At 33.2% G+C, this 11540-nt stretch overlaps 2 protein-coding genes and 1 long non-coding RNA gene across 9 annotated transcripts; 1 reads left to right on the top strand and 2 right to left on the bottom strand.

Moving 5' to 3' along the window:
- Positions 1-7: 7 nt before the first annotated feature.
- Positions 8-2885, top strand: LOC122290285. Of its 6 annotated transcripts, none has more exons than XR_006236351.1 (5): positions 8-377; positions 954-1550; positions 1666-2225; positions 2313-2403; positions 2574-2885. It is a non-coding gene; the product is annotated as an uncharacterized LOC122290285 (long non-coding RNA). The 6 variants fall into 6 exon arrangements; XR_006236353.1 differs by having other exon boundaries at positions 10-377; positions 1427-1550; XR_006236346.1 differs by having other exon boundaries at positions 10-1272; positions 1427-1550.
- Positions 2886-3430: 545 nt separating this feature from the next.
- LOC122290278 (60S ribosomal protein L23a-2) lies at positions 3431-5577 on the bottom strand. Its single transcript, XM_043097909.1, has 4 exons — positions 5464-5577; positions 5159-5203; positions 3855-4218; positions 3431-3688 (listed from the first exon to the last, which is right to left on the bottom strand). Exons 2-4 carry the CDS (start codon positions 5172-5174, stop codon positions 3604-3606), a joined length of 465 nt encoding a protein of 154 aa, XP_042953843.1. The 5' UTR covers positions 5175-5203; positions 5464-5577; the 3' UTR covers positions 3431-3603.
- Positions 5578-8518: 2941 nt separating this feature from the next.
- Positions 8519-9503, bottom strand: LOC122290264. 2 transcript variants are annotated; one of them, XM_043097898.1, is made up of 2 exons: positions 9102-9503; positions 8519-8843 (listed from the first exon to the last, which is right to left on the bottom strand). In XM_043097898.1, the coding sequence occupies exons 1-2, from the start codon at positions 9438-9440 to the stop codon at positions 8661-8663; spliced, it is 522 nt and encodes a 173-aa protein (XP_042953832.1). In that variant the 5' UTR covers positions 9441-9503; the 3' UTR covers positions 8519-8660. The 2 variants fall into 2 exon arrangements, with proteins under 2 accessions (XP_042953832.1, XP_042953823.1); XM_043097889.1 differs by having other exon boundaries at positions 8997-9502.
- Between the last annotated feature and the right edge of the window lie 2037 nt (positions 9504-11540).

Here is an 11540-nt window from a genome sequence, read left to right as displayed (position 1 = left end):
GGTAAACGGATTACAAGGTTTTCAGTCTCCACCACAAAGCCCGGAGACCCTCTTTTAGGTTTTTGTTTTTTCACTCCTTCGTACGTACACCGCGTCACACAGGTAATTCTGAATGGTAATATAAAGTACAATTTATAAATATATAAATATTTTATTAAAAAAAAAACTAGATTTTACCGATACAAAATAATTTTTCTTTTAAGGTAGAATCTACTTTTCTGTCTGAGACTTCAAGAAATCATTTTTCGTTAAATCTCCTCTCGCTCCATCCTCAAATATAGTTAGTTGCCTTGCCATCGAAGAGGCGGCATCTCAATTTTCATTCCTGGTCAGACCCGAGTAAGCAGAAAAATCCTCAACAGGCTCTCTTTCTCAAGGTTAACTTTGCTTTTAAATCTGCATTATTATTATTATTAGTCTGCTAATTAAATTGAATATGCAGCAGAGGCTGTCTTTCTTTTTGAATGTGCACGTGGGCATTCAGTGCATGTAATCAGTCTTGGCACTTTATAATCATGTACTTTATTTTTGTTTAGTTTAATGCCAAGAGACTCAAAACTTCCGCTGATCCCAACTGGAGTTGTTAATGTTCTCGAGTTGTTTAGCTGGGAACTCTGCATCAAAAATATAATTCAAAAGTATCTTTGATATAATAATTACCTCGTACCTAGGCCAGTGGGTCAATTATACCAAGGTCCTCGAGATGTGCTTAGCCAGACGGAAATTGCCTGTCTTGTTTCGAGTTGGATCTGTTCACTCATAATAAATTTACCCATGGAAGACATCCCAACAAGCTGCACCACCAGCATTATATGGAAGGAACATTAATCTATATGTTGTTCAATGTTCACCACATTTTTCTACTCTCAGTGTAATCACTACATTGGACGTGTGGTAGACCCCGACGACATATATCCTTCTTCTCTATTTTTTTGTACTTTTTAATCTGGCAGTTACACCCGGGAGACGCCAGGTGCTAGCTATAGGGGGAGACTGGAGTGGCCCCCCTTGGGTTTTCCTGTAAAGCTCGGCTTTCAATGAGATGGGCTTTCCATATCCTTGACCTTTCGACTGATGCAGTAGTGCTCATCTAGGAAAGCAAAGCCTGATATTTGTGCAGTGCATTCATTTCCTTGAGTAATGATGATGGCTGATATCCAAAGAATACTGCACCCTTGATATGGCTCAGTTGCTGCAGAAACTAAGAAGGGATTTCTGTCAGTCACTGATAAGAAAGATGGATACAAGTTTGTTTATCCATTTGGGTGGCAGGTCATGTGCTTTGCCCTGTTTTATCTGCAGCTTCGATTTTGTCTAGTATCTCCGAGGCTAATGTCACTGTTTTTTAGTTAACCTATCAGTAAACTGCTAAATGCCGACAGTTAAAAGTAGCTTCTCCATGTTTTGCTGTCTTGGGCATTTGCAGGAAGCAGTGATTGACGGTCAAGAAAGGGTTTTTAAAGATCTCATTGGGCCATTAGAAAGTGTTCAGCGTGAATGTGATCCCAACAAGCAAACAGGACATTCGAGTCTTTGGGCCCCCACAAGGGGTTAGCCTTATAATCCCATGCAATTAACATCTTTACCCTATGTATTCTGTTGGTTTCTTAATTCTTTACCCATTTTGATAGTTTCTATTACTCACTATATATACAATGATCACAGGTTGTAGAAACTTTGATGAAAAAAAAGGGTCTTGGCGCCCCCCGCCTTCCCAAAAGACAAAGATAATTGAGGCAGAAGAGGTTTGAGTCGTTTGACTCCATAAGTTTGGTTAATCAAGGTACAACTTAAATTATCCTTTATACGCTTTTGCTCGTGACTAAGACACTGCAATGGAGGTAATATTCCTTCTTATACAAAAGTTGGTTATCTTGGTCTCGTGTCTTCTTAAACCTTGACTGCTTTTAAGTCTGGTTTTACCGTTTGCCACAGTATTCAAAGAGGTATCTTTGAGGGATGACCATACTTTCTTTGTCCTTAAATCCAGTTCACATTTATCTACCCAAAATTCAACGCCATGTCTTCTATTTATTTTTTTATTTTTTTATTTTTTTAGAGAAAGGGTACTTCTTTCAGTTACTTTGTTGGTTGAATAGAATATAATTAAACAAATATGCAGAGTAAATTGTTTTATGGGAAGGAGATAAGAAGCTTTTGTTCATTTTATGTAAGAGCAGACCATTTTAGCATGAATCAGGAGCTTTTACTGCTAGTCGTTGGAGGTGATATTCTGTCATTTCTGGGCCCCTACTTACAGAAATGTTCCTTCTAAAATTATTTATTTATTGATTATCCTTTGTATGAAACAGCATGATGTTGATGGGAAAGCATATTGTACATTTGAGTTCATTGCTGAGGCTCCAAACTACACCCGCCATGCTCTCAGCACAATCTCCATAGGTATCAGGCAATGGCATAGTGCAGTTCCTATATTTGTACATGTGAGGTGCATGACATAATGCATTCTGGAACAGTTTGTTAATATTACCATCTTTAGGTACACTATAGTATTCGGTGTCCTTCTGGTACGAAATTCTGCTTTTCATTGAGAATCACTTTCTTAATGACAGGTAAGATGAAATACAGATTGCATACGGTTATTGATTCCTTCCAAAATTTCGAGGTTTGAGGCGGCCATTCGATTTTCCTATTCAAGATTAGGGACACCCGCTTTTGAACTGCAAGCGTTACTGCATTTGAGCCAATACCAGTCGGTAACTATTTCCTCTTTTTCTTCTCTTCTATGGCTCTCTTTCATGGAATTTTTGGGTAAAGACTATTGTTCAACTTAACGCATAAAGGAACAGTGTTGACGAGGTGTATTTGGTTGTTCCTAATGAAATCACATTGAGAGTTACATAATTTATGTGCTGGAAAGCATTTTTGCCATATATAGAACATAATTATTTTACAAACAGTATCGTGTGCGGACATACTAGATGTTGAGATGGTTGCGTGGAAGATTGGTATTTTCTTGTCTCAAATATCAATTCCTCTGCAAAACGAACACACACCTGGTCAATTGTTTTGTTTCGTAGAAAGTGTTTTAACTTTAGCCACCCCGAAAGAAAGGAAGAAAGGTCCGTGATGTTTTGTTTCGTTTCATTCCAATCGGGTGACCTGAATACAAGCAAAACCATCTGCAACCTTAACAAAACTTTCAGATTAATTGAATTGATCATGAAGCAAGCCCTAGCAGGCAACCTCAAACTCGGCAAAACATCAGCAGCGTGATCGTTTCATTCACCGTGGGCATGTCAAGAGGCACCGCAGCTCCCTTGATTCTTCGAACGTAGAAGCGTATGAGGTGATCTCATGTATCACCTCCAATACTGCATTCGGACCGATTTTACCGTCCATGCCGGGGTGAAATGGAGCTACTAAATAAATAAATAAATAATTGCATTGCAAAAGATAAAACATCGCGGAAGTATAATCAGGCAGATAGAACCACAAGCTGTATAGAAAACATTGTTCCAGATACAACTTTAAATAACCAACTGAAATTAAGTCCTAACATCGTGCCACGTTGTACTAACAAAACTGTCATAACAAGAATGGGATCACTTTGCTTGGGACAAGGGGATACAAAATTGTAGCTTAGATTATACCGATCTTGTTCGCCACATCCAAGGCATCATAGTCTGGTGTCAACCTAACATAAGCCTTCTTAGTTCCATCGGGCCTGCATCACATAAGTTAAAGGTTCAGTGCATGAATAGGAAATAGGTGTCTAATTTTTCCAATTTTACCCACACCAAAATCAAACCAGTGAATACTGATGCCTCAGATGTTTAGAAGTACGCCACCTAAACATTTTTGCGGCTCTTGGGTAAATCAATGACATTTACCTGATCAAAGTGTTAACTTTCTTGGCCTTAATGTCATACATCTTCTTCACAGCATCTTTGATCTTCTTCTTGTCGGCACGAATGTCAACAATGAAAACCAGGGTGTTATTGTCCTCAATCTTCTTCATTGCAGACTCCGTAGTCAAAGGATACTTGAGAATCTGATAATGGTCCAACTTATTTCTTGGGGGAGCACTGATACGGGGATATTTGGGGTTCCTCTCCTTCTTTAATGTCTTTGGTCGATGAAATGTGACTGATGTCCTGATCTTCTTAGCTTTCTTCTTAAAAACAGGGCCTGATTTCACAGCCTTGGCAGCCTTCAAGGCTTGAGCCTTTGGATCAGCCTTTTTTGCAACATCAGCTGCAAATAAATAAAGCATTAAACCAAATTACAGTAGAAGAAGTAAAAACAGAAATATCATGTACATTTTCTTAAGAAAATGGTGCAAAGACAACTTTCGTGATTGCCTATGACTCCAACCTTAGTTACCGCATTAATAATCTAACTACACCCGCCCAGAGAACATATTTGTCACACTATCAAGATTAACACCATCAAGTACAGCATCATAAATATATTCCACATCAATATAAGCTTGATGTTTGTACATTGTGAGCAGCAAGGAAAGAAGGGTGAGCAAAAGCACCATGATTTTGCCTTAAAAGTTGGGCAACATGGAAGGAGGGAGGCCATCAATTAGGCTAACCCGATCAAATATACAGAGGTAACGCAACAAATTCAATCAAAACCACTAGAACATCAAACTGACATCAGATTTTCAGCTTATTCACTCAAACTAAATTAAATAAATGGAGTTAGCATGCATAACAGATCTGCGGATCCGAGCTGAATTGCTTAATGCAACAAGAAGCCTCCCCCTCCCCCCAAAAAACAATCAATAAAATGGAAAATTATGATGCGTCACTGCACCATCACAATTTTACCGCAAAATTATTAAATTAATGACTCGCAGGCATTGCGCTCTTCTTTTGGCTTAGAACCAGGACGAACGACGAGGGCATAGATATTCTCTAATGAAAAAAATTATGCCACACATTCATAAAGGTGCGTATTTTATTAGCCCATAAAATCGAGTATTTAACATATTCATAGTTAATCCAAACACATAAGAGGCATAAAACTCAATAACACAAACGTAAATTTCTAATCACGGCCAAAACAGAAACCCAGAACATAAATATTATCTGCATTGAAAGCCCAGCAACGAATACATGACACTTCGAATGAAAAGAAAAATTAAAACGAAAAGAAAAAAAAAAACTCGGAAGAAGAAATGTACCTTTAGCCGGAGCCATTGGACGCTGGAGCCAAAGAACTTACTTACCTAACAAAACCAAAGTAAAACATGAAAAAGTGTTAATCCACATTAATAATAATTATAAATTATAAATTTCCAATCTAGATGACAAAACAAAGCTCGTTGAAAAAGCTTTGAACAGAACAGAACAACTGTTGGGAGAAATTGATATTGAATACTTCTTTGTGCAAATAGAAACGGAATGAAGAATACAGAAAATGGGTTTTTACTTGTGGTGGGTTGGGGGGGGGGGGGGGGGGGGGGGCGAGAGAGAGAGAGGTTCTGACCTGGGAGAGACAAGGATGGCTGCAGCGGCCGTGGACTCGTGGAGTAGGGTTTCCAAACGGAGACGATGAACGCTGCTATATATACGGGACTGAATTACCGATATAACCTGATTTCATTTTGGATCGAGAATTTAATGGGCTGAGTTTCGACGATAGTTACTCGTTCGGCCCTTGGGCTTCATGGGTAGACAAATGATTTTCGGGTTAGTTTGTTTATTCAAACTATTTCACCTTATCTCATCATTATAATTTTTTTAAATTTTTATATAAAATATAATAAATAATTAAATTTTTTTAAATTTTAAATAAAATTAATATTAAAAAATTATATTATAATAATATTTTATTTAATATTCAACAAAACATCTTATTTTATCATATATGAACTGTGTAACCAAACGAGATTACATAGATTGAGAAAAAAATAATAGTATTTTATTTTTCGTTGAAAAACATTTTAAAATACTATATAATACATGAATTATATTATATACAAGTTTGGTGTGTAATGCAGTATCTATTTTAAAAGTTATTATTTTTATAAAACGTTAAATAATATTTATTAATTAAAATGGCAAGTACCTATACTTTTCATATCACTTATATACCTTAATACGTCAATATATAAGTTCACCATAATAAAATGATGTTGTCCACTGACTTTTAGATTTTTATGTTTAAAAAAGAAAATAAGGAATGGTCTAGAAGGGATGAAAAGTGAGCTACTTTCCAATATTTAATTGTCGGTGTTAAATAAAATGGAACCTAAATTAATTATCATTGCCTTTAATTACAATAGTTGAGTTTTCAATCTTTCACGTCACAAAAGTAATTTGACTTCATTGTCTTTATATTATTATAATTTCATAAAGATTTAGCATAACATAATTATTATAGATATAAAAAGATTATACAGATATAAAAAGATTATACAGAGTAAATTTATAACTCGATATGATTTCATACAATCTGTTATATTTGCTTTATAATTAAAATAATTTTACAATCTGACATACTACATTAAGTTACATCAATTTATAGATTTGTTTTTATATAATTTCCTTATAAATAAAACATTTTCCTTAGGGATAATACATCTCCATACATCTTTTATGAGAGTGGAAGAAAATTGATATCGGGTTGCAAGTTACTTGATTGATGTTTTTTCACTCTTTTTTAAGGGAAAACCTGGTGACCAGCCGATCTGGTTTCAAGCCATAAACAACCCTCTAATCCGATTTCGCCAAGTCAGCTTGTTGGTAGGTTGTTTATACACTTGCCTACACTAGATCACAAATTCCCCCCACTCATCCGTGACCCAAAAACTTGCTACCCAAGGATGCTGCAATTTGATCGCTATAAATTCTATCTCAATGTTGGTTAAGGCGCAGGTTGCAGAATACTCAAATAAGAAAAGCGCTGAGAAAAGCATCATACATCCTTGTGAGGAGAAAAGATGTGCAGCAAGCACTATGTTCAGAAATGGAATTAAGGAGAGGAATTTACGAAAATTGCAAGACGTGCGATGAATTACCAATGCATCGCTCACCATTCAACTTTGAGGTCAATGTTGGTTGTCTACTTCTTGGTGAGTAATTAAATTTCTACTGGGTTTACAATTCCATGGGGATCTCGGTGGCACCTTCAATGGAATTGCTGAATGCGACTTCAAAGATAACTGAGATTTCCAAAATGTGGGGCTAGAAATCATAAACACAGACCCAAACAGCTAACCCATTTTTTAATCTTTGATAAGATAAAGGAAAATCTCGACAAGTAACAAGAGGAAATATTTGCCAAGAAAAATAGATAAATAAAGTTAAAAAATCATACCATTGGTGGCGGCTACAGGGAGAAAGCTTTGTTCTATAATCTTTGTTCAAAAATCAAACCATTCAAAGGAAAAATCTAATTTGAAAGGGAATGAGGATTTTCGGTGCAACGGGTTTTTCTCTAGATTCAAAGGGGAAGGGTGCGAAATGGTGAATTGTGTTATTAGAGGATTAATCAACTACTTTCCATTCTACACTTTTTGGACCAGTTTATCTTACGTGGAGCCAGCTCGTTGGTGGACTGTTTTTTGCCCAACAGCAACACGGCTGTTCCAAAGCGCCTCTCCTTTTTTAAACATTCCGTGTAAGTTGTGGATCTTTGCTGATTAAATTTACATTCTAATTATTATTATTTTTTATTTGTGAAAGTTAAGCAAATAATTTGCCACAAGAAAATTTCTTAAAATATATATATAGATGATATGGTATTTCAGAAATTATCATATGATTAGAATTCTGATGCAAATACTGAATTTCAATACATTATATGTTATAATTAATGAGACGCAAAAATAAACACGAATACTCATTTAAAAAATCTTATAATTATTCTTGCATAAATAAAGAGAGAAAAACTTGGGCCTTTCACTTCACATGGGATGTTATCTATTTAAGAAAAATCTTGTTTATAAATAGATTTTACAAAACAAATTTAGAAACTGATAAGTCAGTACGTAAGATAATAAATATGTTTTTTTGTAAAGTAAATATGAGGTATTATATTTTTTTGGCATCACTCAAGCCTTGTTTGGATTAGAAAATCTTTTCAACCCATTTTATTTTATCTTATCTTATTTAATTATTATACATTTTTTAAATTTTTATATAAAATATAATAAAAAATTTAATTTTTTTTTTAATTTTAATTTAAATATGAGTCAAAGTGGTTAATAAATATTACAGAAGTTTGATTGTATTGTCGTAAACGATAAAAACAAAGAAATTATATTCTATTTTGCAACAAATTCTTAAAAAGAGTAATATTACATATAGTCGTAAAATGTGTAAACATCGCGTAATCGTTTTAAAAAATAATAGAATTCACAATTAAATTTTTTTTTATGTAAATCTTATACTAATTTATTTTAAAAAAAAACTATACGGAGCTTATATAATTATAACTATAAATATTATTTTTTGAAAAAAAATAATCTCTTTTTGCCAAACCAGAACTGATCCTCATGCAGTGACGTGGAATATATCTAGAAAGAAAAGAGACAATATTTTTGGATGAACAATCACACTGATTCACAGACAGTTTATTGCAGCTAGAATTCAGAGATCAGCATATATAAAGATGGAACACTGCCTTCATCTTTCCCTTTGAAGCCCCTCAGGTAAGCCGCCCCGGCCCGACTGGCCCGATCAAGTTTCTTTTGGTCGTCTTAGACGCGGTATGATGGCTGTGCCGGCGACTGGCGAAACTAAACGGACCCGACCCATTCGTGTCTCAAGCTCATTATTTTCAATTATTTCAGATGGCCTCGACATGAAAACATCAGTCAGAACACTCTTGGATTTCAAAGAAGCCGCGAGCAATTTCACACCCTACAAACAAACCATGAAAAGGAAATAAATAATAAATTAGATTATAAATAAAAATAATAATAATATTATTAGAAAAGACAAAAAATTAAGCAATTAAGCTGGGATGGATAGATCATAGATGAGTGGTGCCTGCCAGTCTGCCATATATAATACCTCATCCATGCCAAACTCAACCACTTTCTCCTCAATAGACCCAACTTCCTTGGCATTTAAATCATTAAGAAGAGAGATAAAAGAGGTGGTGAACATGGGCTTCACCTCCAAATCATCCATCACCATGTATGTAACTGTCCCTTTCACGTAACCCTCCTCATTTAAATATTCAATCTTGCCGTGAGCCAAACACGGTTCACAACTTCCGGCCTCTTCATACACATATGCCGTGGCGCGAGTATATCCTAAGCACCCGGAGCAGTAAAGACCAGTCTCTCTATAAGTAAATGCCTTGACGCCCGGCAAGAGGAGAGGGACTTTGGGGCCAGGAACAGCTACTTTAGGCTTCAGCAGAAAGGCTTTGTGTTGGTCTGGCTGAATGTAGTTATTGCTCAGATTCTTGTTTATCAGAAGTTTCAGGTTTACTTTGGCGGCGGCTTCCATGTTTTAGCTATCTGAATAACCCAGAATCTTTCCGACGGATTCGGTATGCAAAATTGCAAATGCATGGGCGCCCTTTTATCAACGGGTTCTTTTGATTTTCTTCTTGGTAACTTTTATGTTTTTATTTTTTTATTTTTTAAAGAAATACTATTTTGGCGCTCGAAGTGTACCATTCATCAATTTAATTTTTGTTTTTAATTTTTTTCTTAATGATTAAGGAAGTTATTTTAAATGTATTGGTATGTATTTTTTATTTTTAAATAAATATTCAAATATATTAAATAAATATAAAATGAAAAAAAAAAGTTTAAAATGAACTAATGGTAACAATTAGCGGTGCTACTTAGTGCATGTTTGGGATTGCGGTGAGAAATATACCTTATAACTTCAGGCTTATAACTTTTAACTTAAATAATAAACTCTATTATTAAAAAGTTATTTATTATTTAATAATCATGTCTCTAAAGTACTTTTAAAGTTAGTTATATTAATTTTTTTAAAATATATAGTTATCTGCATAAACTTTTTGATAAAAACTTTAATTTTGTGCTTTTTTAAAAAGTAGATTTTCAGATTTTTTAAGTGATTAAAGCACTTTTTATAAATTTATCAAACATATCATTTCTTCTTTAAAATAGCTTTTAAACAATTAAAAGTACTTTTTAAACTTTCAAACTCAATCCCAAACAGGCTCTTAGGCGGTAGGGTAGTACAGCTTTTTTTTTTTTTTTAAAAAGACTGTCAATATATAAAAATACCTAAACAACATTCAGATAATCACAATTTGTAAACTTTAAATGATATGGTCATAATATTTAAAAAAATTAAATAATCGTCATTTCTATCACATAAATCACTTTTTTAATTTATTTTCAAATAAATGTAACATGTTTGAAAATGTTTTAAACATATAATTACCAAACAGTAAATAACTTTTTAATAATATAACTTGTTACTTTTTTTTTTTTTTTGAAATAAATATAACTTGTTACTTAAACTATAAGTTATAGGTCTTAAAGCTATAAGTTATATTTTTCACAGCAATCTCAAACATCTACTAAAAGGTTCTATAATATGTATCACCTAAACAATCTAATTTTTACATTAAAGAGCTTTTAAGACTATTTACGCACTTTTTAATACTCCTAACGCAATCCGAAACAGGTCCTTAGTCATGTTTGAAATTGTTGTAGGAAATATAATTTATAATTTTAGTGCATGTTTGGAATTACGGTGGAAAACATAACTTATAACTTTAAGACTTATAGCTTATAATTTAAGTAATAAATTCTACTATTAAAAAATTATTTACTGTTTGATAACTATATGTTTAAAACACTTTCAAACATATTACGTTTGTTTGTAAATAAATTAAAAAAATACTTTTATGAGGTGGAAATGAAGATTATTTAAATTTTTAAAGATTGATCATATCCTTAAAAGTTTGAAAGTTATAATTATTTTTAAATTGTATAGTTATTTTCGTTAATTGACAATCTTTTTAAAATTCGAATTACGTTTCATATTATCCGGAAAAGTAAGTTTGAGAAAAAAATTAAAATGATGTTTTTCCTCAAACATACTTTTTAGCTTATTTGAGATTAAAAGTGCTTTAATATGTAACACCCAAACGACCTAATTTTTTTCATTACAAAGCTTTTAAGAATATTTAAGTACTTTTTAAAACTCTAAATACAACCCCAAACAGGTTCTTAGTGTTTATAGCTCAAGTGCATGTTTAAGATTGTGATAAGAAATATAGCTTATAATTTTAGAATTTACAGCTTATAGCTTAAGTAATAAGTTATACTATTAAAAAGTTATTTACTGTTTGGTAATCATATGTTTAAAACACTTTCAAACATGTTACGTTTGTTTGGAAACAAATTAAAAAAGTACTTTACGAGGTAGAAATGACAATTATTTGAATTTTTTTAAATTATAATCATATCCTTAAAAGTTTGAAAGTTGTAATTATATTAAAAGTATGGATATTTTCGTCTATTGATAGTTTTTTTTTTTTAAATCGAATTACGTTCCGATTAAAAGTGTTTTAATATGTAACACCCAAACAACCTAAAATTTTCACTAAAAAGCTTT

Source organism: Carya illinoinensis, chromosome 1, assembly GCF_018687715.1.
Source record: "Carya illinoinensis cultivar Pawnee chromosome 1, C.illinoinensisPawnee_v1, whole genome shotgun sequence".
In the NCBI taxonomy this organism is placed as follows: domain Eukaryota; kingdom Viridiplantae; phylum Streptophyta; class Magnoliopsida; order Fagales; family Juglandaceae; genus Carya; species Carya illinoinensis.
This window is presented reverse-complemented; position numbering and strand designations above follow the sequence as displayed.